General features: G+C 43.4%; 1 protein-coding gene across 19 annotated transcripts in view; it reads right to left on the bottom strand.

The window, feature by feature from the left end:
* The window catches only part of DOCK7 (dedicator of cytokinesis 7), a 120,304-nt gene that overhangs the window by 34,521 nt on the left and 59,328 nt on the right, over positions 1-26,455 (bottom strand). For 10 of the 19 annotated variants that reach the window (XM_054165332.1, XM_054165339.1, XM_054165341.1 and 7 more), the window contains exons 15-29: positions 18,969-19,086; positions 17,824-17,894; positions 16,007-16,145; positions 15,707-15,808; positions 15,180-15,266; positions 13,684-13,915; positions 11,695-11,859; positions 10,451-10,620; positions 6,277-6,369; positions 4,989-5,078; positions 3,790-3,885; positions 2,924-3,064; positions 2,666-2,779; positions 1,502-1,672; positions 615-754 (exon numbers count right to left, since the gene is read on the bottom strand). In XM_054165332.1, coding sequence (XP_054021307.1) covers positions 615-754; positions 1,502-1,672; positions 2,666-2,779; positions 2,924-3,064; positions 3,790-3,885; positions 4,989-5,078; positions 6,277-6,369; positions 10,451-10,620; positions 11,695-11,859; positions 13,684-13,915; positions 15,180-15,266; positions 15,707-15,808; positions 16,007-16,145; positions 17,824-17,894; positions 18,969-19,086 — 1,929 coding nt within the window. Of the gene's footprint in view, positions 1-614; positions 755-1,501; positions 1,673-2,665; positions 2,780-2,923; positions 3,065-3,789; positions 3,886-4,988; positions 5,079-6,276; positions 6,370-10,450; positions 10,621-11,694; positions 11,860-13,683; positions 13,916-15,179; positions 15,267-15,706; positions 15,809-16,006; positions 16,146-17,823; positions 17,895-18,968; positions 19,087-26,455 lie in introns of those variants that run through there. The other 9 variants (XM_054165343.1, XM_054165344.1, XM_054165345.1 and 6 more) reach the window with 4 other exon arrangements.

Below are 26,455 nucleotides of genomic sequence, written 5' to 3'. Positions count from 1 at the left end.
CAGCTAGACTCAGCTGCTCAAGGCCTCATCCAACCTGTCCTTGAACACCTCCAGGGAGAAGGTACCCACAACTCCCTGGGCAACCTGTTCCAGAGTCCCTCGTACTGAGTAGAAGAACTTCTTCCTAAGATCCAGCCTAAAACTACCCCACCTCAGCTTCAAACAATTCCCCTTTGTCCTAGTACTTATGAAAAGTCCCTCTGCAGCCTTCCTGTAGGATCTCTTCAGGTACTGGAAGGCAGTTACAAGGCCTTCCTGGAGTCTTTTCCTCCCCAGGCTGACCAATTCCAGCCTCCTCAGCCTATCCTCATAGCAGAGGTGTTTCAGCCCTTGGATCATCTTTGTGGCCCTCCTCTGGACTCACTCCAACAGCTCTGCGTCCTTCTTATGATGGGGACACCAGAACTGGATGCACTCTTCGAGGTGGGGTCTCACAAGAGCAGAGTAAAAGGGCAGAAACATCTCTCTTGCCCTTCTGGCCACACTCCTCTTGATGCAGCCTTTTACTTTTGAATTAATTCTGCCCATGCCAGAACTTGTTTTGCACCCACCATTTGCTTGGAATTACACAAAATTCTTGGGGGAAAAAAGAGATAATAATTGTAAAGGTTTACCCTTCTGCATCAGGATCTAAGATGACAGCCAGCTCTGTTAACACAAGCCCAGCCAAGTAATGCTGTTGGCGGAAAGGCACAGACAATTCAAACATATTTGCAATCTTCTGGTCTTGGACATTTGTGGAGAACCCAGAACTCTGTGGAGAAAAAAAATAAAATAAAATCAAGTTTCAGAAGTTGCATAATGAAGCCCCTTGGAACACAGAGGCAAAGCTTATGAAATACATGAGAAGCAGCTTTCAGAATTAAAGACAGTCTCAGACAAGCTACCTTTACCCTTTTTTCATTTGAGTCTAGCCACATCTACTTACTCCACACCCATGCTCACTAACTCTCCTATTAATGGTGTTTATTGTTATTGCCTTCCCACCCACAGGGTAAGTCTTAGGGAACTTAAGCCAAATAACCTCTGAAAGTGGATTAAACTTTTAACTCATGTATGGATGCTCTTATTCAGGCTAAAGAAAGCTTTAATTTGATTTAGTTTGGGTAATTTTGCCACTAATTAATCCACTTCAACAGCACACTTGCTAATTCCAATTAATTATTCTGAGTAGGCCAAGAATAAGCTGCAGTGTGGTTTGTAAGAAGAGGGTAGCACTGGACAAGGTATTTTCTTTAATAGCTCATTTATGTTCATACAGGAGGGCGCTAGGGCCACAAGGACAGAGTTTAGTCACTATGAGGATAGGGATACTTTTTTTTTTCATTACTGAAGCATCAAAAGAAGGTAAAACCAATGTGGAAGGAAAAACTAATTTCTAAGTAAACACTTCCAAAATATATTAACAAGCAGAGACTGAAAAGACAGATGATAGAACTGCCTCCTGTGAGTTAAGTCTCAGAACAAAGCTCGGCTACAAAGGATCTTTGCCACAGCATACCTGAGAAGTTGCTGAAGACACAGATGGTGATGGAGATGCAGGTGGTGTGAGCAAGCTGCAGGGTAAGTTCAAGGTGACGTAGTGTTCATGGCTGCAAATGATACGGAGGAAGTCCAGCCTCAAAGATGCCAGGTTACTCGGATTTGATAGGGAATACAGCTTTGTAGAAACCTGGCAAGTTAAGCCCAAAAAACTGCAGTTAAGAACAAAAGAGAGCATAAATGTGGCATGAGCAGCCCTGTCCCACCACTGCTCCCTAAAAACACTTCCAAAGCAAGAAGTGAAGAGCTTGATATCAATTAATGGTCACGTAAATTCTGTGCTACAGATAAAACTTCCAATGTGCAGGAGGCATCTCTGTCCCAGCCAGTGGCTTACTTATCAATATAAGGTGCATATGACAGCCTATGCACTATGCACTGCACATAGCATATCCACATTCCTCTGATTTCAGGAGGGAGTTGTGAAAAGCAGGACCACACAGGGTGATGTGTGGTCAGAGATGTAGGTTGGCTAATAAACAGTAGGCAATAATTCAAATGCTGTTGCTGTTCTTGCCCCTTAATTAAAATATTTTAGACTGTAGCAAAAATGAGTCTAAGCCTAAGCTCCTAATACTTCATCAACTCATTTGTACACAGTGTCAGCACAGACATTTGCAGTCAAACAACACTTTGTGGTTCAGGGTGATTTTCTTGCCACAAAGCTGCAAATGAGCTTTCAAACACATCATGTAAGAGCCCTCTTCATGGGAAAGGAGACCTTGCATCCTCAGAAGGATGGAAGGTGAGCGTGGTGATCAATGTGATCATATAAGGGCAATGTGTCCTTGAGAGACACGCTGACAAATCACAACAGCCTGAGCTCAAAATCTCCTACTTTGATTTTTGAGTGATTCAATCACTCTCAGTGTGGTGAGCAGAGGGAATCATTCTTCCTTCCTGCTGCATGTCCATTCACTCAAGGGGGTTACTGCTAATTCTAATTTAAAAGTGTAATCAGAGAGGCATAAACTCTAAATCACCTCTGAGAATGCCTTGCTTGCTCTGAAAAGACCTGAATAGCAGAATTCTGCATTCATATTTTGCCATCTGGCCAAAGGAAGTTAGAGTAATAGGCTACGCTACCGTGCCCAGCGATGTCATAACATTTATCTGCATTCACCTGTTTGTAGCAGGTCTTAATAAGACCAAAAACAAATCCTCTGTCCATGATAGACAACAGATCATTGAGGAAAAATGCAAGACTGGTGTTGAGCCTTTCCACCATTTCTGTATCCTAGGGAGGAGGAGAAAAACAGGAAAGAAAATGAAGAGCATGTTATGTTTTCAAACAATCCCTGCTGTAGGCACTGGCAAACAGAGAGCAGGAGGTCTGGTGCCTGAGCTTTGGAAGGGGTTCAGTTTAATTGTTTGCTGTTACCTTCTGAAACCGAGAGACTATATCACCAGCAATTGTGCTGACCAAAGCATTCACATCATCCATGAAACGCTCAGGGAAACGATTCTTTCTGGGAGCATCCAGTTTGTCAGCAAAATACAAATGATGCACCATGCTCTTCACCTACAGCAACATAAATTACAACAAAGTCACTTGCAGTTGTTGCTGTCTGTGATTTAAACTATGAACTGTAAGACAATATGGCTCTCTACAGCTACCTGAAGGTTGTAGTGAGGTGGGTGTTGGCCTTTTCTCCCAGCTAACTAGTGACAGAACAAGAGGGAATGGCCTCAAGCTGTACCAGGGGAGGTTTGGGCTGGGTATTAGGAAAAAAAGATTCACTGAAAGGGTTGTCAGGCATTGGAACAGGCAGCCCAGGGAGGTGGTTGAGTCACTATCCCTATATATGTTTAAAAACCATGTAGAATATGGTGCCTGAGAATATGGCTTAGTGTTGGACTTGGTAGATTAGGGTTAATGGTTGGACTCAATGATCTTAATGGTCTTTTCCAACCTAAATGACACTATAGAATGTGGGGTGACTTTTTAAGCAGGTCAGAGACACAGAGGGAGGTTGGCCAGACGTAAACTAAAAGGCATTGCTAGCTTTTTGCTTCACGCAAACAAGCGGGCAGATGCAGATTTTGAGTGTTAACAGTCACTGAAGATCCATTTTGCAAGTGCAGCTTAGGAAATGGATGTGAAAACACATCCAAATTGTCATTCAGAAATAATCTCATCCAACAGTGATGGGGTTTGTAATGCCATTTTAGAACCCAACCACTCAGTGATCTTGAAGGCCTTTTCCAACCTGAATGAGTCTATGAACAAGCAAGGTGTCTGCTCACCATCAGCTCAAAGAAGAACCAGGCCTGCTGGAGGGCTGCCTCTCGCACGCTCCCGCTGCACACAACCCACTGTAAGGCCAGCTCTTCATGGAAAAGCTACACAGATTCAAACCCAGAGTTAGCTTGAGCCTCGAGATCAGCTCAACAAAATAGTCCTCATGAGAAATGGCAGCAAGGTCCATGGGAAGTATGGCAAACAATGAGGTTAAGCAAAATAAGTAACTGGGAACATGACAGCAGTGGTGGCAGCCCTTAAAGAAATCCCCAGCCAACAATGATGGATGATGTTATGGTATGGGATGTGAAAAACGTTTTACAGCATCTTGCTCCAAAATTGAATTTCAAATGTCAAAAGAATTTTCCACCCTCCCACCCTGCCCCCACCCCCCTCCCCCCCCCAAAAAAAAAGAGGAAAAAAAAAGGAAAAAAAAGAGGCAAAATAAAAAAATTTGGTGCTCAAATTAGTTTAGTTTAAAATTCTACCTTTCTGCCTGGTCTGATTTTCGCAGGAAAAAGGAGTAAAAAGCGGACATATAAAGTGATTTGTATAAAGATGTATATTTACTGTGAGAAAGGACTTAAAACAGTCAGAGTGAAACGTGGGGCTGTGAAACAGCTTTTTGATTTCTTTTCTTGGGAGGACCAATGCACAGACTGCATCTTGCCAGTGCTCACATTTTCATCAGAGAAACAGGCACTTTGCCTTTCTGACACTGTTTAGGAGGCTCTCACCTCCTCCACGTGAGGGATTCAAAGTCATTCCCAATCACTTTCTGGAACCACTTTGGATTAGCCCCTACATAACTGAGCTCAGCACACATCTGGAATGCTGGCCACCTAACACATTATAATTTTGCACACAAGGGTGTACCATTTACATGTCTAGACAGTACTACTCATCTCTCTTGAAAGCCAGTAACAAATTGGCTGCAAGCATTACGGACATTAAATCAGACAAGCTACTCCTGATCATTTTATTTCTTCCCAATTCAACTCTGTCAGAAGACTTCACATTCACTACAGCCTGGATGTTCAGAGGTGCTAAGCAACAGCAGTTCCTAACGACCTCAGGAGCGGGGTGGGTGGGTGGAAATAAATAAATAAATCAGGCTCCAAATACAAGAATAGATTGCATCATTGTTTTCAGAAAGACTTGACCTCCCTGCCCCACAATATTAATTGTCTTCACTGAAATCTACCTTTTTGGTTGGTAATCGTCCTGTTAATGTTTGTAAGAAACTTGACGTCTCAGTGTGCGAAGACATACGATTACAACTTCGATCCGTAGCCTACGGAGTGGAGATGAATGAATGATGACAGGACATTAAAGTTTGCTGTTGATGGGTTTGTTGGCTTGCTTCTTTTTTTTTGCAGCTCAAGGACAAGGTACATTTACAAAAATACTCTGCCAAACTGCAGGCTTTTTTTTTTTACTGCCTCTACACCTTTATATGCGATCTCACAATTCTTAATCATTGATGGGTTGGGTGGAAACAAAACGACACTGGGTTTTTTCCAATTGGTTTAAATATCTGCATGGTCTTATGCACAAAGACACTTAATGCTGCAAAGCATGAAACTTTTTCATCCTTGTATTTCATCAACATGCATAGGTCAAGGAGGTAACACTTGGAATTTCAGTCCATACCTCTCAATCTACCAGAGGACAAGTGCATGGGGATGTACCCCACAGCGATGCTGACACTGGCACAGGGAATGAGAAAGTTACTGAAGTTCTGTTTCTGATGGGAATAATTTGCCATGAGTGCAAGTGAATGCAGACTAAATATTTCTGGAAGACTGATAAGGAGGTACAGCTGAGAGGTACATTCAGAGCAACCATGCAGTGGAAAGCAGCAGGCAACAGGGGCTAAATAAATTAACTCTGACTGAAGCTGCTGTAAAGTTTTCATACTTTGCAACACAGAACAGATACGACTGGCCCTAGCAAGTCTCTGGCTCCAGCACTCAAATTTACAGGTTTTGAAGAAGGAATTTTACATGTGGTAATCAATTTTGGTTTAACAATATTCCACTCAAACAGTCATGAAGGATTACTTGATGATGAATACTAAATGCTTGATGAAGATGGCAAAATGGTTCACAACGTCAAAAGAAATGGCAAACATGGACAGACATGAAGCTGTGTTTAATGTTCCCACTTAGAAAGGTGCTCCACCTGAAGCTGAAACTAGTGTTAAGAGAGAAAGAAAAGAAAAGCAGTCACAGCATTTACATTTCACAGACCAGCAACCATTGAAATGAAAGAAGGCGACACGTTCACACACTTTGGGGTTTTTCATGCAGCGTGGTGAGGTGGTGGGGGAGAAGATGCTAATTCACAAAATAAAACTCATAAAGCTTTCAAGGAATAAATAAACAAAGAAAACCAAACCACCAAAACCAGAGTATACACTGAAAGGAAGATAATCTACAGGGAAACACCACGGAAAACAAAGCCAGAAAAACCTCTACCGAAGACACCACCTGTGTTGACTCTGCACTTGGGCTGGGGTTGGATCCCCATGGGGCTGCTTTTGGACCACCAGTGTTTACCCAGGAATTGGAGCGGTCTAAACCCTGGGCATGTAATAGAAAGCAGTTGGGAAAGGAAAGAAATATTACATGTTGCATGCCATACAGTAGTCAAAGTTTAGTCCTTAAAAGCAATTAAACCAGGAACACTACAAACAGGTCACCAGTTAGTACTGTTAAAGCAGGCTGAACTTCCAGGTGTCTGTTGAGACATTTTAATCCAGGATTATTTTGTATCTCCAAATCAATACTGTTGACAGTTCTGGTCTAACCTGTCCTGTCTGTAATGCTGCACATTCAAAAACTATCCTCCTCTTGAAAAAGTCACTCTTACTTTGAGCAGTTTCAATTTGTTCACTTCAGTTTACGGAGTCAGCTGTGGCTCAGTGTTACAGAGGAAAGCTGGTGCATGGATGTGAAAACCACAAAGGAAGTTCTTTGAGGTTTCCAGCACTTTTAGGGTAGACTGCTTGATAGCCCACAGTTTATAAGCTCCTACAGTTCTTACAGAAATGCTGAGAAACTGGGAAAAAAAAAAAAAGAAAAAAAAAAGAGTCCCAGCATAGCAGGGGCTGGAAAGGACCTCTGGAGATCATCCAGTCCAATTCTTCTGCTAAAGCAGAGCACCCACAGCAGGCCACTCAGGATCACAATGTCCGGGAGGGTTTGGAATCTCTCCAGAGAAGGAGACTCTACAACTTCTCTGGGCATCTTGCTCCAGGGCTCTGTCAGCCTCAAAATAAAGAATTTTTTCCTTATGTGTTGGTGGAACCTTCTAAGTTCCAGTTTGTACCCACTGCCCACTGTCCTGTTACTGGACACCACTGAGAAGAGTCTGGCCCTGTCCTCTTACCTCCCACCCTTAAGCTCTTGCTGAGCATTGAGAAGATTCCCTCTCAGGCTGCTCTTCTCCAGGCTAAACAGCCCCAGGTCTCTCTACCTCTCCTCCTAAGAGATGCTCGAGAAATCTGACTGACAGCTCTCACAGGGTATCCTACTCATGGAATAAAAATCCAGCACCACTGGTAGAATAACCCTGTGAACAGGATTTCCCATGGACACTTGGGTATTCTCTCTGGGCAGTGTGGCAAAGAGAGAAAAGAGCACATACCTTTTCTGGAACCAACCTGCTTGGCCAAGCAAAATATTTGAAAAATCATCCTGCTTTTTAAAAGCTCAATTTAGTTTGTACTCCAAATTCTACTCCTGCAATGGATCATAGAGGAAAAATTACTGTAGATCTCTCCTCTCTCTCCACTCCCTTCTCTCAAGATGCTCAAAAAAGAAGAAAAGGAAAAAATTTAAACTTGTGATTGTTACCCAGGCTGCTTCTAAGTCAGGAACATTCAGTGGGATGCAGGGGATTTTCCTGGGTCTCAGGAACCAGCTCTGATGGTGGCAGTTTTGTAATGCCACAACCAGAAAGCAGGTCCTTATAAATTCCTCACATCAGTTTTTGACCCTCACTTGCTTAAGAGCTTTCATCCTAGATTTTTGTGCCAGCTTAGGGCTTTTTCCCATTACATGAATCCAAGGTGCAGCCCATTTCATCACAGCTGCAAAGTCCACCAAGCCTAACAATCTCTTTCTCTCAGCAAAAGAAAAACCCACCCCAAGGCTGAACCCAGCATGAGAGCTGTAAGCTGGGATTCAACCCATTAATCCACTGAGCTATCCTCTATGCAGAGTACAGCAATGCTGTAATTTTGCTCAAGATGTCCAATAAAAGTAAAAAAATACCCAACACACATAAGGAGAGTGTTTTAATCTCAATTACTTTTTGGAAGAAATAAATCAAAGCTTTCTGCCCTGCTCAGCCCCATAAACATGCTTTATTTTCCTCAGGGTGAATTAAAGTCGAGAGGACTTTGCAGAATGCTGAACTAAGCTTGTGGTTTGTAAAAACCAGGTCTTTATCACACTCACATTTCTGCTCACAGGCTGTCTAGTCATGTCACTCTGGTTTGGAGGATAAAGTTAAACATGTACTGTGTTTGCAGAAGCAAGAATCAGTTTGCAGAAGTCAGAAAAGCAAAATATGCTTCCCTCTTTGGAAAATGTAAAAGATTAAAAGAGATTCTTCTTGCTTGGCAGAGCCACTCAGAAGTATACAAAACCACCATTAAATTCTGGTCTTTCCCTGGGGTTCAGCCTGCAGCTGGATCTGGGCAGGAACATTAAAGAGGTTTGTGAAAACTCCACAATCTTTTCTGTTTTTTTGTTTGTTTGGGGTTTTTTTGTTGTTTTGTTGTTGTGTTCCAGCACATCTCCAATACCATATCTCAGCATAGGTCTTTCTAGACACTTAATACATTTGTTTTAGAGAATAAAATTGACGTGCCCTCAATTCACCAATGAAAGCAAAATGAGTGACAGACCTAAAATCTCCTCTAATCTTCCAAATCCTGTGAAGGGGATGACTAATTGAATTGTCAAAATTCAGTAAGAAGATGATAAAAAGGAGACTTAAAGCACATTTAACACCTGTAGAAATATCTTTCAGGAATTCCAGCAAACAACAAAACACTGTTTGGTGCTTTTTTAAAGCAGAAAGCCTCCCATAATAGATTCTAGATTGCACAGAATTTGAAGTGCAGGTTCCCTACTTGTATATCTGTGCTTAAACTATTACTTGGCAAAACAGAATAGGAATTTTTGCTCCTTTTTATTAATTTCAAGGTCTCCAGATGTGTCGGATTTTTGTCCATTGATATTAACAAGCAAAAATAATGATATTCCAAAAGTCTGTATAGTCATACTGAGCTTAATTTCTGATGCTCAGAAACTTTTCCCTCCATAATCATTCAGAGAACAGTTTTTTCTTTAAAGCCTGGAGTACATCTCTAGAAGAAAATCTCTCTTCATTTTGTATTGTGACATTATTCACTAAGCCAGCACGTGTTAAACTTCTGATAGCCTGTGTAAATTCCACATGCACATTAGTGCCTATGGCATTTCACAAAAGGTCAGGGTGCTTTAATTAGCAAGATACTGAAGTGGTCTTTAAAATATTTTAAGGCTTTTAAGCCCCAACTTTGATGTAAAAAATAATTACTTGCCTACCCACACTTCTTCAGCCTCTTATCTACTCAGCAATTTATGTTGTTATTAACTTAAAATTGCTAATCTCCTTCTGAAACATTGTTTTTCTTGCTCTTATAAAACCCAGTACCAACCATTGTCAAGCCTGTCTGGTCAAACTGATGGCTTTATTAACAAACTTGCTCACTCATCTTTCAAAGGATCTAACATAAAAGTTCTCTGAAAGGGCTTAGGAATTCATCTGTGCTGGAAGAATGAAAAGTCATGGGTGGGAAAATTTACTGTCTTGGTGTACATTGTCACAGTTTGAAGATTAAATGGGAGACCCTCAAACAAGCTTAAGGAATCCTCTCAAGGAAGGGAATTACCAATAGAGCAGATTTGTCCTGGCTCATGTCACCTACTTCAGGCACAAAACTGAACTGCTCACATCAGGACTGTACTAATGTGCCCACACAGGAAAGTCACTTTCAGATGAGGGGAGAAAGTGTGAGTGCAGAGCTACCACACCAGAGCCACACTGTAGCTCAGCTTGCAGGACCATGGCTCACTGACTGACCATCCAAAATGCTCTCTCTGCCCCATGCTCTGGACATGAGCAGCAGAGAAACCATCTGAGCAGCTGTTAGTGCTGAATCCAGAGGAGAAGAGAGAGTTCTGATTTGGGAGGTAAGAGTGGATCACAGGGTAGCAAGGTAGAGGATGCAAGGTTTGGGGAGACATAACAGATAATCAGAGGATACAGCTGCTGGCCATGTGAAAAGTGAGGTAGTAAAAACGGTCTTGTCCTACTGGTCTTGGGGAGACATGTCTAGAAGGACTCTTGACCCAAGCCACCACACTTGTGGAAGTAACACTGCCAGGGTAGTCTCCAGCAAGTCAGAGAGATCAGCAAGTATTTTGAAGGAGATGAGATTCAGTAATGTTATCAGCAACTGCCAGAGAAAGTCTGGGGAAGGGCCATTAGTAAGGATAACTTTCATAGGGAAAAAAACCCAACACCAAACCCTTCCCTCTTCTTTCTTTAAGGGTTAAATACAAGATGCTGAAATTCCTGTCAAGCCCCCCAGGAGTTCACATGTACCTTACTGCCAATGATGGAGCGAACTTCATCGTCAGGAGAGGTGGGGGTGCCAGATATGTCTGGGTTGCTGTTGCTGAGGCTCCGCGAGCGGTTCAAGTTAAGGCTTGCTGGTCGGACAGCAGATCGAGCCATGGTGGCATAATGCACTGATCCCCCTAAGCCACCAGGGCCTGTGGTGGTGTATGAAAGAAAATCCTATTAAACCATGACTCTTGTTAGACTAACACAGCCTTGATCCCATGCTGCTTTACACCAGCCTGGTGCAGCAAAGCCTTTCGGTGAAGAAGTTTCTTCTGATGTCCAACCTAAACCTCCCCTGGTGCAACCTGATGCCATTTCCTCTCATCCTGTCACTTGTGACCAGGGGAGAAAAAAACAACACCACCTGGCTGAAACCTCCTTTCAGGGAGTTGTTGAGAGCCAGCCTCCTTTTGTCCACACTAAGCAACCCCAGTTCCCTCAGCTGCTCCTCACCAGACCTGTTCTCCAGACCCTTCAACAGATCTGTTGCCCTTCCCTGGACCCACTCCAGCACCCTAATATTTTTCTCATAGTGAGGACCCAAAAAAGGAAGCTAGTACTCAAGGTTCGGCTTCAACAGTGCTGAGTACAGAGGAACAATCACTTTCCTGCTTCTGCCACATAACCTTCCCAATCCCTCCCAGATGTTTTCCACTCCATGCAAGAAGCAAGTGCTGTTCACAACAGTCCTTCCAAAGCCCAGTTTTCTGTGGCTGTCATTCACACCATCTCTTCCCCATGCTGCTATATCCCTTGCTCTCACAAGGGCTGGAATTCTTTTCTTTCCCTCCTGTACCTACACATGTGTTTCCAAGAATCTCACACTCCTCAACCAGTGTATCAGCTTTTGCTGGAACCAGATCAAAGTCCAAAAGTTTTAGTGAAGGAGGCTGGGAAGCAGGACAGGCCAAGAGTGTATCACATCTGTCTAGGCACCACGGAAAAGAAAACTCCAAACTGAGTATTTTGTCATGATTTAGCCTCACAGTCTCTCAGTGGTGAGATTTTTATTTTAAGAGCTTCAAACAGTTAAATCTCTGCCGCCGTTATCTGTAATTAAACTCATCTTGGAAATGGCTATGGTGGATCAGAGAGAAAGTTAATAACAGGGCTTGGCAGGGAACCAGCCATGCAGTTGGAGCTCAGGAGCACCTGCCAGCAAGCAATTTCTGCTCTGCTTCTAACAAACTGTGACTTGAAATAAAATGAAAAGAAAGAGCTACCTGGTGATGGTGAGTTGGGATAGGTGTTCGGCAGGCGAAAAACATAATAAATATAAGAAGCGAGAAGGCTGTTTCTGCCATGCTGGTCCTGGTTTCCATCCAAGTTCTTGTGAAGTCTGTTTATGATCGATGCCATCGCTTCAAAAGATGCTTGGCCCAGGTTAACTGAAAGTGAGGAGTTTGTTTTTAGACTGCAGCAGTACCCATGAGCAAGTCCAAATGTGTATTTCATCCACCTTCTGAAGGATAAATGGTGAAGCTTAAGAGCATAGCAAGTGTTTCTCATGAAAAACTGAACCTGGTGTTTGAAATAGGTCTAATAAACAGCTCCACGGGAGGACAGGTGTTGCAGTGATAAGCTTCCATGTTTATTATTAAAAACGTAATGAATTTAGGTCTGATTTCTGGAATCAGCCCAACTTTGATCATCAAATGCAGAAAAACCAAGATCAAGTCCTTGTTTAATTGATGGATAATATCCTTTGGATATTTATCATACTTTTCTCAGTTAATTATTTCCTCCAATTAAGCCTTGGCCAAAATATAAACTGTGTCAAAAAGAACAATTCCATTCCATTTTGGGAGGGAAAAAAATTAATCTGTTCTAAAAATGAGTAGAGAAATATACCCATGGACCAAGGTAGATATTCTAAACAAATTAGGGATGAAGCAGACAGCAGCTGCAGACTGGAAATCTTAAGTTTTTCAAAACCTGGCCAATAATGTCCTCAATGCTCCATACTGACAAATTAAACCAATACAGAACACTTGAAGCGCTTTAAAATACTAAAGAAAAATTCAAGCAAAATTCTTCCCCAGAACAATAACCTTTCTAAAATAAATGACTGCTGGTTATAAAGCAGTTTTAGATACTTACAGTCCATCATGTCCAACCTCCCAACTGCTATTATCATAGAATCATTTTATTATCATAGAATGGCTTAGGTTGGAAAGGACCTCAGAGACCGTCTATCCCAACCTCCCTGCCATGGGCAGAGATGCCTCTCAACTAGACTCAGCTGCTCAAGGCCTCATCCAACCTGGCCCTGAACACCTCCAGGGAAGAGGCACCCACAACTCCCTGGGCAACCTGTGCCAGAGTCCCACCAACCTCCCATTGAAGAACTTCTTCCTAAGATCCAGACTAAAACTACTCCCCCTCAGCTTCAAATCTTTCCCCCTTGTCCTACTGCTAGACATCCTTAGGAGAAGTCCCTCTCCATCCTTCCTGCAGGCTACCTTCAGGTATTGGAAGGCAGATCTAAGGTCTCCCTGGAGTCTTCTCCAGGCTGAACTCTCAAGCTCCCTCAGGCTATCCTCACAGCAGCGGTGCTCCAGCCCTTGGATCATCTTTGTGGCCTTCCTTGTTCTAACAGCTCTGTGTCCTTCCTATGATGGGGACCCCAGAACTGGACATGGTATTTGAAATGAGGTCTCACAAGAGCACAGTAAAGGCTTTAAACCTGACTTCCACCAGAGATTCTTTGTACTACCAGAACACAGCCCATAAAAGGGAGCAAAAGGAGAGATTATTCATGCCGATCAGTAATTACTCAGTCTCAGATCCACAACAGCTAGAGGAACACACAGCATCTCTACCTTCTTACCTTACCTACTTCAAGATTTTCCAAGGTGACTACTAAGGTTGAAATTCTTAGCTTCTGAATGTCAGTATGGAGACACTCCAGCAGGCTCCAGTACTATGAAAATGCTGAGCATCCAGCTTATGAAAAGTCAGGCCCCTTTCTGGTGTCTCAGTGTGGACACCAAATTACTAGTCACTCTTGGAAGCCTTTGTAGTAACAATTGCTCCTGTGTGCATCACCACTGAGCTGGACACCAGCATGTTTTATTTTGAAGACACATGGTATATGAGCAGCACTAAAATCCAGCATAAAAATGGACTTTTTCATTTCTACATAAGCATGATAAAACTGGACATATCAAACTTTCAGCTATGTAATTCTCTATAAAACTTAAATAGAATACCTATTTGGCCTGCAATGACAGGAGGTCTTACTACCAGAAGAATCAGTTTGTCAAGCAGGAGATGAAGAAATCGCACTACCGGCTCCAGCTGAGAGGAATTTAAAGCTGAAATGCTGCTCTTCAGTTCATTTTCCAAGTTGTTTTCCATAATTCTCATGTCTCCTATTCGCACAGGGAACATGTGCTCATCCAGAGCATGGACAAGTGCAAAGAACTTGTCAAGATAAGGGTCCTACACACAAGGGGAAAAAATAAAACAAACAAACAGCAAGAAGATCCAAAAGTAATCATAGAATGGCTTGGTTGAAAGCAACCTCAGAGACTAGCCGCTCCCAACTAGACTTGGGTGCCCAAGGCCTCACCCAATCTGACTTTAAACACCCCTAGGGAGGGGGCATCCACAATCTTCCTGGGCAACCTGTTCCAGAGTCTCACCACCCTCATACTGAAGAACTTCTTCCTAAGATCCAGTCAAAATCTACTCTCCCTCAGCTTAAAGCCATTCTCCCTCATCCTATTGCTAGACACCCTTATGAAAAGCCCCTCTGCAGCCTTCCTGTAAGATCCCTTCAAATATTGGAAGGCAGCTCTAAGATCCTCCCAGAGTCCACCTTCTCTAGGTGAACAACCCCGGCTCTGTTAGCCTGTCCTCACAGCAGAGGTACTTCATCCTTGTGGCCTTCCTCTGCACTCAGTCCAACAGCTCTGTGTCCTTTATATGATAGGGACACCAGAACAGATGGGAGTATTCAAGGTGGGGGTCTCACAAGAGCTATGGACTTGTAACTTATGGATGGATTCTCTTCTTCAGTCTTCTAGCCATTTAATCTCAAAAATTAATAGAAACTCAACATCTCTGAGAGTTTCACCTATTAATCTAATTCAACTGAGATCAACCGATGTTCAGAAGTTGTCAAGAGTAAAACTAGCAGACCCACAGACTGTATTCTTAGAAAACCAGGCCAAAAGGCACTAAAATCACGTTACTGTTTGCAACACAAATAAACCATACAAAAAAACCCCATCAAATGACATACTGGGAATTAATAAAAGTTGAAATCATCAGTTAAAATGATCCTGATCTAGCTGGAGATGTCCCTGCTCTAAAGGTTCCTTCCACTTCAAACCATTCTGTGAATTTCTTTCCAGATGAAAAATACTTGGAGAAACAAAAGAGGCAGAGGGGAAAAGGAAGAACAAGCACATGTCATATGTCTGCACCCTCTTTAGATCTGTTGTATTCAACACAGGTGCTTGAGGTTTGAAAACACTGCTGCTCATTCACCTCCTGGCAACAGAGGCAGAACTTTTTTTAAGCAGAACTTCACAAATATACTCACAGCAGCATGTGGAGTAACAGGTATACTGGCTCAGAACTGAAAATGAGATTGCCATTTCACCACAATTATTACACTTTCCATGGTTTCAGCTCTGACAGTGCTTTAGCTGTCAAGAAACTATCAAACTTTGCTACAATGACTGCTCTTAACACTTACCTGAGTGTGGAGGGATGACACAGCCACAACTTCAACATTGAAAACCCCCTTGTGGTTATCCACCCACTTCATCCCAGGGAGTGGAACCTGCAGATTAACACAGAATCATAGAATGGCTCAGGTTGGAGGGGAGCTCAGATCGTCTACTCTAACCCCCCCCACCATGGGCAGGGACACCTCTCAACTAGACTCAGCTGCTCATCCAACCTGGTCTTGAACACCCCCAGGGAAGAAGCAGACACAACCTGCCTGGACAGCCTGTTCCAGAGTCCTACAACCCTTGTACTGAAGAACTTTTTCCTAAGATCCAGTCTAACCCTAGTCTCTCTCAGCTTCAAACCATTCCCCCCCTGTCCTAGTGCTAAACACACTTACGAAAAGTCCCTCTCTAGCCCTGCTGTAGGCTTCCTTCAGGTGTCAGAAGGCAGCTCTAAGATCCTCCCATGCACACACAATCACACATGTATACACACAGACATTCTCTCACTTTTTAAGAGAGATGATTTTCAGCAGAAAGCACAACTCACCTCTGGAGAAAGCACTGAGTATGCCTGTGGTGGTTTTTCCAAGGAGACAGGGAGGCAGAACTGCCCAGTCTTTAATCGTCCATTTTGAAGCATGGGGATCCACTGCAAAGAGAAGGAATTAACAGAGAAAAACCAAAACCATGCACTTCTTAAACCTTTCCTGAACTTTGCAGGCTTGACTGCCAAATTCTCAACTTCTCCCATGGCAGTATGAGTGGACAGTAATGCTGACCAAACTGCGAACACATGCATTATGAGAACATTCTCTGCTGGAAAACATAAAGGCTGGAAGACACTCACCGTGTACCCCACAGGAGTCTCCAGGGGAGTGTTTTGTTTCTGTTGGCAACTGACGTGGTAGAAAGTAAAAAGCAGGTGGTGGTGATCAGTTAAGGTGGCTGGCAGCTTAATCTTGATTTCCTCATGAAAATCAGGTGATCTGTGTAGCGACCAGAATCTCAGCTGAGTCATCAGTACAAACAGTGTGATTTACTATCACAGAATAGAATAAACCAGGTTGGAAGAGACCTTCAAGATCATCATGTCCAACCTATCATCTAACACCACCTAATCAACTAAACCATGCAACCAAGCACCCTATCAAGTCTCCTCCTGACCACCTCCAATGATGGTGACTCTACCACCTCCCCAGGCAGCCCATTCCAATGGGCAATCACTCTCTCTGTGTAGAACTTCTTCCTAACATCCATTCTGAACCTCCCCTGGGGCAGCTTGAGACTGTGTCCTCTTGTTCTGGTGCTGGTTGCCTGGGAGAAGAGACCAGCCCCCACCTGGCTACAACCTCCCTTCAGGTAGTTGTAGACAGCAAGAAGGTCACCCCTGAGCCTCCTCTTCTCCAGGCTAAGCAACCTCAGCTCCCTCAGTCTCTCCTCATAGGGCTTGTGTTCCAAGACCCTCACCAACTTTATTGCCCTTCTCTGGACTCGTTCCAGCAAGTCAACATCTTTCCTGAACTGAGGGGTCCAGAACTGGACACAGGACTCAAGGTGTGGCCTGACCAGTGCAGTGTACAGGGGCAGAATGACCTCCCTGCTCCTGCTGGCCACACTGTTCTTGATGCAGGCCAGGATGCCATTGGTCCTCTTGGCTGCCTAGGCACACTGCAGGCTCATGTTCAACCTACTATTGACCAGCACCCCCAGGTCCCTCTCTGCCTGGCTGCTCTCCAGCCACTCTGACCCCAGCCTGTAGCACTGCATGGGGTTGTTGTGGCCAATGTGCAGAACCCAGCACTTGGATGTGTTAAATCTCATATGTCGGGCTTGGAAGGGACCTCTAGAGATCATCTAGTCCAACAGTCAGAGCAGATTGCTCAGGAACACATCCAGGTGGGTTTTGAAAGTCTCCATAGAAGGAGACTCCACGACCTCTCTGGGGCAGCTTGTTTCATCCTACACTTGACTGAATCCTTCAAGTGTGTGGAGGGGAGGAAGTATATAGACTATCCTATTGAATTAAAGTTTTACTTTCTGATCACCAAGGTCTGGAAAAACTTCAGGTATGCTTTTACAGTCCAGATAAAATGGAAGCAGCAGCCCCCTCCACACACAAGCACTCGGAGCTGTACTGCTCCCCATGAGCTATAAACTCTTGTCTCAAGGTGGAGATGGTCACAACCCCCAAGTGCAGGACAAGTATCTCTCTCCCTTTATGGCTATGAAGAGTACCAACACATTAAGGCCAGAATCAGCACTCCATACCCCAGCTGCTCTGGAATATTTTCAAGACCTAGTACTTCCAATCTATAACTAACACCTAAAAGGCTCCAGCAAAGCACTGCAGCACATGCTAACCTGAGTTTCAAACATAAATCTTCCTGATTAACATGAAGCTTGTACTTAAATCATCTGCTGAGCTGGGCTACGTGCTGAGGATCACAGTCCCTCCACAATGTTGATTTGTACCACAGCAAACAAAGACTCCAACAAAACTCTAAGGACAGTGCCAAATAACAGGGCAGATGTTGTGCTATCCAGATATCCACTGTTAAATAATTAACACTGAGAGTGATTGGGGATTTACAGCACATTCACACTGGTAAAACTTCCTTTGGGTGCAATCACACTGTCCACATGGGACCATGTCTGGTGTTTTACCTGTTGTGGTACACTACAGCTGTGTATGCTTCTTTGGAAAACTCAGGACAGCTAGATTTGCCAAAGATGACCTGCAAAAAAGAACACAAACATCAACATCTCCCTATAAAATGTGCCCAGAATTTGTTTCCTAATCCCACAGAGTTATTTACAGCTCCACTCATGAGACTGTGCAGCTGTGCAGAGTTACATTTGCTGGTTACAAGCACCTTCACTACTGAAGTTTTACTTAGTCACTGAAATGTTCCCTATCTTAATACTCCCAGTTACAAATACACACAGGTATGGCTGAAGACCATGAATGTACCTACCCCCCTACACCCCCCTCCACCAAGTGCTCATCACTTCTGGTCACAGAATCACAGAAGGGCTTAGGTGGGAAGGGACCTCAGAGACCACCTCTTCCAACCCTCTGCCATGGGCAGGGATGCCTTGCAACTAGACTTGGCTGCCCAAGGCCTCATCCAGCCTGGCCCTGAACACCTCCAGGAAAGAGGCATCCACAACCACTCTGGGCAACCCATTCCAATGTCTCACCACCCTCATACCAAAGACTGTCCGGCCAAGATCCAGTCTAAACCTACTTTCCCTCAGCTTCAAACCATTCCCCCTTGTCCTATTGCTAGACACCCTTATAAAAAGTCCTTCTGCAGCCTTCCTATAGAATCCCTTCAGGTACTGGAAGACAGCTCTAAGGTCCTCCAGGCTGAAGAACCTTAGCTCCCTCAGCCTATCCTCATAGCAGAGGTGCTTCAGCCCTTGGATTAACCTTGTGGCCCTCCTCTGGATTCACTCCAACAGCTCTGTGTCTTTCTTATGATGGGGATAGCAGAATGGATGGAGTATTCAAGGTAGGGGTTATATAACCATTTCCTTTTAATTGTTCTGGTGTGGAAGTAAAGATTCTGGTCCAAACACAAGTGTGTCCACTGCCAACATCTCAGGTTAAAATACCAGCTACAACATGGTTACTTTGCAGTTTCCATACAGATATACTCCTTGTTCTGAAACACTGTGATTTTAGATTGCTCTGAACTTGTTACTTTGGGTTTCAGGGAGGTTTTCTTTAACACAGGGATTTTACAACTGCAAGGTGTGCTCTGCCTTACCAACAAGAGCATTCAGAGCACAAAGCTCTTCCTCACCGGCATAGCATTGCTTGGGTCCTCTCCATACATGAACTGGACTTTTACAGTGATATTCCTGGCAGATCCTTGACGGTTGGCAAAGTTAAGGCTCTGAGGATAGACATAAAGAAGATTCCTGCAAGAGACAAAGGCATCAAGTGAGCATCTCCATGTGAGAAAGAGAGGGTTCACAATTTTACTGATGCTGCTGTTTACACCTCCATGGAAACAGTCAAAGTGAAGGAGCTGACATTTTCCATTAGCCAGATGGGCTTCTCTCCAACACTAGTGCACAAGCAATTTGATAGTGACTGCTTATTTCAGACATCAAAATTAGTCATTTTTCTAATTGCCATCAGATTTTGAAGTAGTTCCTGTTTATAAGTGTACTTGAAAAATACATGTGGAAATGTACCAGTGATTCTACAACCTAAGAAGTTAAAGTGGAAAGGAAATATGAATAGAAAAGCACTGAGAAGTGTTTATGTGTTCAGCAGAGAGGCTGGCCCCTGTTAAAAGCCTTCCTTGTTGTGAGCTGTCCTCCTCTTTTTTTTCCTTCTTTTTTAATCTTCTTACATCCTGATGACTTCAGGTTACATCTCTTCTCTAAAAGGAGACTAAACTAAAAGACAAAAAGACTGACACCTTGAGCAACCTGGTCCAGTGAAAGGTGACCTCGTCAATGCCAGCGGGGTTAGAACTAGGTAATTTTCAAGGTCACTTCTAACCCAAACCATTCTATGATTTCTATAACCTCTGTAGCTTCAAGAGGTATGAAATACTTGCATGGCCTCAGATGGAATTGTATCTCCAAATCCCACACCACTTTGGGAAAGATGGGGATCAACTAAAACTCACATCTGAGATGCAAGAATATCCAGGAGCTCTAGAAAACAGCAGGGATGGCCAGACTGAACCAGAAGTGGAATGTTTTGATGTTTTGAGGGAATGGCTGGGATCACAGGCAATGACAGCACTCCTAGGTACCTAAAGAACTGCTGCAGAGATCAAAGTGATAAAGTGATCCTTGCATCCACAGGAATGTGACAGGACATAATGAGATGAAATTGCAGCACAGGAGATTTATGTTAAATATGAGGGAAAATGTTCTGACTGTAAGGCAAGTTAAGTAGTAGAACAAATTGCCTGGGGAGGGTGTGAAAGCTCCACTTTCTGGTAGCTTTTGAGGACCAGTGAGGCAGACACCTGTCCAGATTGGTTTATAGACAGCTTCAGCCTTCACCTGGAGGGTCAGATCTTGGTGGCCCCTTCCAGCTCCACTTCTCTAGGTCTATGATTAATTTAAGCAGTGATGAGATGCAAAGTTCTGCAATAGTTTTCATCCTCTTAGCCCTGCTGAATTCCTGTTAACAAAGCACAAGCTGGATACATGCATTGTTATCAAAACTGTCCACTACAAGCCCCCATCTGCTCTGTGAGTTTGTAATTTATACCTGCAGAAAGTCCCTTTAAGAAAAAAGGACAAAAAGACAACACTATTTCAAGGCAAAAAAGTCCCCTCAACAGACTCCATTATTCAAAGCAAACATACCTTCTTTTGCCCCTGAACAAGTGTATCAATTATTATACATCATTAGCAGGTCATCTTGGAAATCCTCTACCCATCTCCTACACAGCCCTGCCTACCAGACCAGCATCACTCCCTTTTGGATATCCTGGCTCCTATGGATCCAAGAAGAGCCCAGAGGGATGCTCACCACAGGCTATCTGGCAGCCTGATGGCTAGGTGAGAGGCTCATGTTGCTGCCTTCTATCTGCTGGGGATAAAAGACTGAAGCAACCAACTCTGTACCAAGCCCTGGCTTGTAAGGCAAGGGAAAAAACATTCCCTTCCCCTCTGCCCCCTCTGGGAACTATTCAGTGAATCTCAGCACAATCTGTAAGTAGTTTCCAACTGTTCCTTGTCCCAGAGAGACAAGAGACAACAGATGGGCATAGAGAACTGCAGTGAGGAGCACAGCAGGACAACATTTTAAGCATAATAAAGCAGGCACTACAGAGTGCTGGCAATGGCAGATTGAAAACTAAGAGGCTCTTTTTTCAGTTGTCAGGAGGGCAGTAATTTGGTTGCTCAGTGATGAAGGCCATCTGGTAGCTTTTTAGATGCTGTGGGGATCCAAAACACCTGCACTGGGCTAGCAGTGGGTCACTCTCCTGGAGGAGCAGCTGGGCTACCCTTGGCTTTCTGACACTCTGCTCTGGTGGAACCTCATCTGGAGTCCTATGTCCAGCTTTGGGTCCCCAACACAAGAAGGACATGGATCTGCTGAAGCAGCTGAGGAGGGCCACAAACATGATCAGAGGGCTGAAGCACCTCTCCTACAAGGACAGACTAAGAGAGTTGGGCCTGTTCAGCCTGGAGAAGAGAAGGCTCCAGAGAGACCTTATAGCAGCATTTCAATATCTGAAGGGGACCTACAGGATGGCTGGAGAGGGACTATTTAGATAGGGCTGTAGCAACAGGATGAGGGGCAATGGTTTGAAACTGCAGCAGGGCAGGTTTAGGCTGGACATTGGGAAGAGGCTCTGTACAATGAGAGTGGTGAAATACTGGAACAGGTTGCCCAGAGATGTGGTTGAGGCCCCATCCCTGGAGTCATTCAATGCCAAACTTGATGTGGCCCTAGGCAGCCTGATCTAGTTGGAGGTGTCCCTGCTGACTGCAGGGGAGTTGGACAATGCAACCTTTGAGGGTCCTGTCCAACCCCATGCATTCTATGATTCTGTGATATCAACATTTTGGCAAACAAATCCCACCAAAGACTTGGCTCTGATGCCAACTCCATTTGCTCCATGGGTACTCCCATTTACACAGGCACAGGATAAGGCTGCTCTTAAGGAATTCTCTAAGAGACCTTGAAGGAAAAAGTAACTCCTCCAGGTCAGCCCCTATAGAGTGTAGCCCATCTTTGTATCTCCAGAAGGCTATACAGGGCAGCATCATGAAACAGCTCTTTTCCACCCCTCCAGGCAGAGGAATATGCTTAGCTGGCACATGGGAATTTCTTCCCTTTCAAGTCCTTCATGGTGAATTAAGTTTCTGAATCTCATCCCCATTGGTCCCTTTGCCTAATCAACGGCTCTCTTACTATTTCAGAAGGGGCCTGTGCCATTTTTGTGACTCTACTAAATTACTTTGCTCTGGCATGAATACATTTGCTCCTTGATGTTCTTTTAAAATGAAAATGGATATGGAAATTTACTTTAAAATGTACATTGCTCATAAAACTTTTATTAAGTAGTATTAGTACTTAAGAGAAGGATTTAATGTATTTGTGAAGCCAGGCTACAGGATCCCTATATTAAAGGCAGTCTTATGGTTAGGACTGATTTATGCCGAACAGCAGAGATAAGCTTAAACCAAGCATGCAGTTCTCCTAGCACCTTTTCTGCTAGGGCTGGGTCTGCTGGGAGCAAATGAGACATCTCACCAGTTTGATGCCACTCTAGAAAGAGGGTGCTAGAGACCTACAAGCAGGTGAGACTTTAGCTGCATTCATAACAACAAGCACTGGAGGCGCACAGTTTTTGCTGGAGGAAACAGTTTTGCACTGGAGGAAACATAGAGGTTTCAAGTTCTCATTAATTATGTAGTGATAGGACAAGGGGCTACAATTTTAAACTGAAAGAGAGGAGGTTTAGACATAAGGAAGAAGTTCTCCACTGTGAGGGTGGTGAGGTGCTAGAACAGGTTGATCAGAGAAGTTGTGGATGTCCCAACACTGGAAGTGTCCACGGCTAGGTTGGGGCCCTGAGCAACCTGTCCTAGTGCAAGGTGCCCATGGCAGGGTGCTTGGAATTAGGTATCTTTAGGTATCAACCCAAACCATTCTATGAAATACCAAAACTCAGTAGGACACCAGGAGTGTAACCACCATGCAAAAACAGTGAAATAAGACTTCTGTGCAAAGTGAGGGCAGAAGCTGCCTCACTGCATGGGGGAGCTGACAGGCATCAAAGCTGCCGAGCTTTAAAAGGCAAAGGAAGTGGCATGACACTGAACATAGTCTTCAGAAATCAAGACAAGACATCTCCAGCCCTATATAATACACAAGCAAAGAAGAGAAAGCAACCTTCTGGTGGGCCAGACATCATGGGGAGCTCTCATGTCACAGTGTTCAGTTCTCTATAGAAGGGATGAAGGGAGGAGAAGGCAGTGACCGTGAAAACAACACTGCAGCACCACCAACCGTGCTAGGCATACACTGGTTAAAAAAACACTGCTAGTCCTTATGCTTCCAGGTAACAGCAACTTCTTGATAACACTACTCAGATTTCTAGCAATAAAACTTTCAGCCAGAAGCTTTACAGCCAAGGACTTGTGTCTGGAGCTTTTATTAAAATGCTATGCAAAACGTATGCAAAGCTTATCCAATTATCTCAAACAGATCTCAAAAGTACTTTTACCTCCATAAAATGAATTGCTGAAGTGCAAAGGCTTCCCAAGCCATGGAAATAATGGCACCAGGTTCTCCTCTAAATATTTATTTAATGTGATTGCAGCCATTTTGCCAAAGCCTTCATAAAGGTATTAAAACATTAAGAGCTGATCCTAACTCTTAGAGGGGACGTCTAACTATGATGAAAATTTCTCTTTTCTGTAAAACCTAGAGACCTTTTTCTTTGCTTTATTCCTACTATAAAAATCATTTAAAGCCCATTTACTCAGGGTCACCCAGGTGCATGAAAGATCTTCAGGATCATGTTTGTTACATACATCATTTCTTGACTGGGCTAACGGCTCTCTGAGGCAGGATCCCTCCTTAGGGTTTCTACAGCTCTTGAATCTTACAGATTAATCATATCAGAAGGTTTTCTCCTCTCTGCTTTTCTGTGCCCTGTATTGCTTTTGAGCTCCACACTGCAAGACATTGGAGGTGCTGGATAATGACCAAAGAAGGGCAAAGAATCTGGTGAAGGGTCTAGAGCACAAATCTTTGTGAGGAATAGCTGAGGGAACAAGGGTAGTTTAAGACTCTCAGGGGAGACCTTCTTACTCTCTACAATTCCCTGAAAGGAGGTTGGAAGCAGGTGGGAGTTGGTCTCTTCTCCCTAATATCTGGTAATAGAATGAGAGGAAATGGCCTGAAATTGTGCCAAGAGAGGTTTAGGTCAGACGTTAGGAAAAGTTTTGTTCCTGCGAGATTAGTCAGGCAGTGGAACAGGCTGCCCAGGAAGTGGTGAAGTCACCATCCCTGGAGGTATTCAAGAAACATGTGGACATGGTTCTTAGGGACATGGTTTAATGGCCATGGTGGTGTTAGGTTGATGACTAGACTTGATGATCTTGGAGATCTTTTCCAACTGAAACAATTCTGTGATTCTATGATGATTCAATGACTGTTGTGACATCTAAGGATGGGGTTTTGTAGTGAACTGACTTTATTGACACTGGCATTCAGCTGCTGGGCAGTTACCTGTGCTTTATAAATACCTGACATCAGAGCTCCTGGAGCTAGCTGAGTTATCACATATTGGCTCAGGAACAGGCAGAGCATGGTGACACACAGGAGCTTCTCAAGTTGTACAGACCTGCTAAAATGTCTGATCTCCAGCTGCTTAGTCATTGCTACTTTTTGAGTAACTTCCTATATTTTTCTGAAGACTAAACTAAGAATAAAGATTTGGGGGATGATGAGGTTAGGAAGAATTCAAAACTATTTAAAACTAACCTGAGAAAGACTTCTTGTAAGAAACAGCTAAAACAACAGAAAATTGTTCATCTTAAACCCTGTACAACTCAAGCCACTCAAGTACTTTGGACTGCAGTGTCTATACTACTTTTTTTCTTTTATTTTTCAACTAGTTCTTCAAGTTCTACAGCCCCAAAATTCCCATTGTTGGAGGCCAGAGCCTGGATTTTGTTCCCTACTACAGTCAGATAAACTTCAGCTCCACAAGTGAAACTCCAATGAATTTCCCTAAGGAAAACACAAATCCTCCAAAAGCACAATCTTATCCTGCTTTTTTTAAACACTGGAAGTGTTTAATAATGTTATCAGCTATTACATATCTTGGTCTACCATTCAAAGCAAAAAACCATCAAACCTTTCAGAGCTGAACTGTTAAGAACCTTACCAACTTCCCACAAAGGTATACAAGTGCTGTAAGTGCCCTCCAGAGGCTGCACGTGCTTCTTTTTTAAGCTTATTTGAAGAGCTATGCACACATTTCCATCAATGAGAAAACACTGCAGGAATGATGACTCAGTGCAAACACTCCAGGATGATCACAGTTCCATGAATAACCTAATTGTTCTAGAATATTTTTAGTAGGGTTGAGTAAATACTGGCTCAATGAGTTTACTTAGAAACTAAACTGGAAAATCTGCACATTTTGATAGTCTGCTGAACAGCTTCTCATAGACCAGAACCTCATGGACATGCCTTGTGAAAACAATCAACTTTATCATAGAATCATAGAATGGTAGAGGTTGGAAAGGACCTCTAGAGATCATTGAGTCCAGACCCCTGCCAAAGCAGGATCACCTAGGGCAGGTCACTCAGGAGCACATCCGGATGGGTCTTGAGAGTCTCTAGAGAAAGAGACTCCACAGCCTCTCTAGGCAGCCTGCTCCAGGGCTCTGCCACCCTTACAAGTGAAGAAGTTTCTCCTCATGTTGTGGTGCAACTTCTATGTTCCAGTTTGTATCTACTGCCCCTGTCTTATCACAGAACACTACTGAAAAGAGAATATTTTTAAAATATGCTATTGATGTTCATCTCTCTTGTGTATATGTACATTAACAACAAGTCCAGAGGAAGAACTACTAAACATGAAAAGATCTAACAAAAAACCCCAAAACCTGAAAGCCCTCTAAAGTGCAGACTATATTATGCACAGACTGATTTCTTGGCTTGCTATGAGTGATTCCAGAAAAGAAAAATACCTTTCATTAATACTGCAATACTACTTGAAAAACATACATGCTTCCATGCAGAGAGCCACTGCAGAACAGGACATTTATTTCAGAGTACTCCTAGACTTGCTTTATGTAGTGTGAATCTTAAACAGTAAAGAGAATGGTAAGGTGAGGAATGTAAGCGAGGTGTTATTTATCTCACCCACCTCTGGAAAGCAGCTCTTAAAAAATAAGTTTTATATGGTGTAAATTACTGCACAAACCTTAACATAGTGGAATCACATCCAGGCAATTTCTGGACCTAATTCCCTCTTTCTCACTTAATCTGAACTAGATGACAAGTAAATCCACTGCAGCACCATGAGTTACATCAGAAAATGGGACAAGATGAGAATCAAGTTGTGTGAATCATCTGGGAATACTTTGTCCTTCCATAGCTTACCAAGGAGCTGCACAGCCTGAAATACTGCATTCAGTGCTCTTAAGCAGAGTAAACCCTTTTATACTCCTGAGGCAATAAAAGGAATCATACAACACAAACAAGAAGCAGTTTAGTCCTTTATCAAGATTGTGACCCAAAATTAATCCATTAAGAAGCACTGTGTGAAAACCACTGTCTCAT

The sequence above is a fragment of the Dryobates pubescens genome, chromosome 11 (genome assembly GCF_014839835.1).
Source record: "Dryobates pubescens isolate bDryPub1 chromosome 11, bDryPub1.pri, whole genome shotgun sequence".
In the NCBI taxonomy this organism is placed as follows: domain Eukaryota; kingdom Metazoa; phylum Chordata; class Aves; order Piciformes; family Picidae; genus Dryobates; species Dryobates pubescens.
The sequence above is the reverse complement of the archived record's forward strand: the minus strand, read 5'-3'. Positions and strand labels throughout refer to the sequence as shown.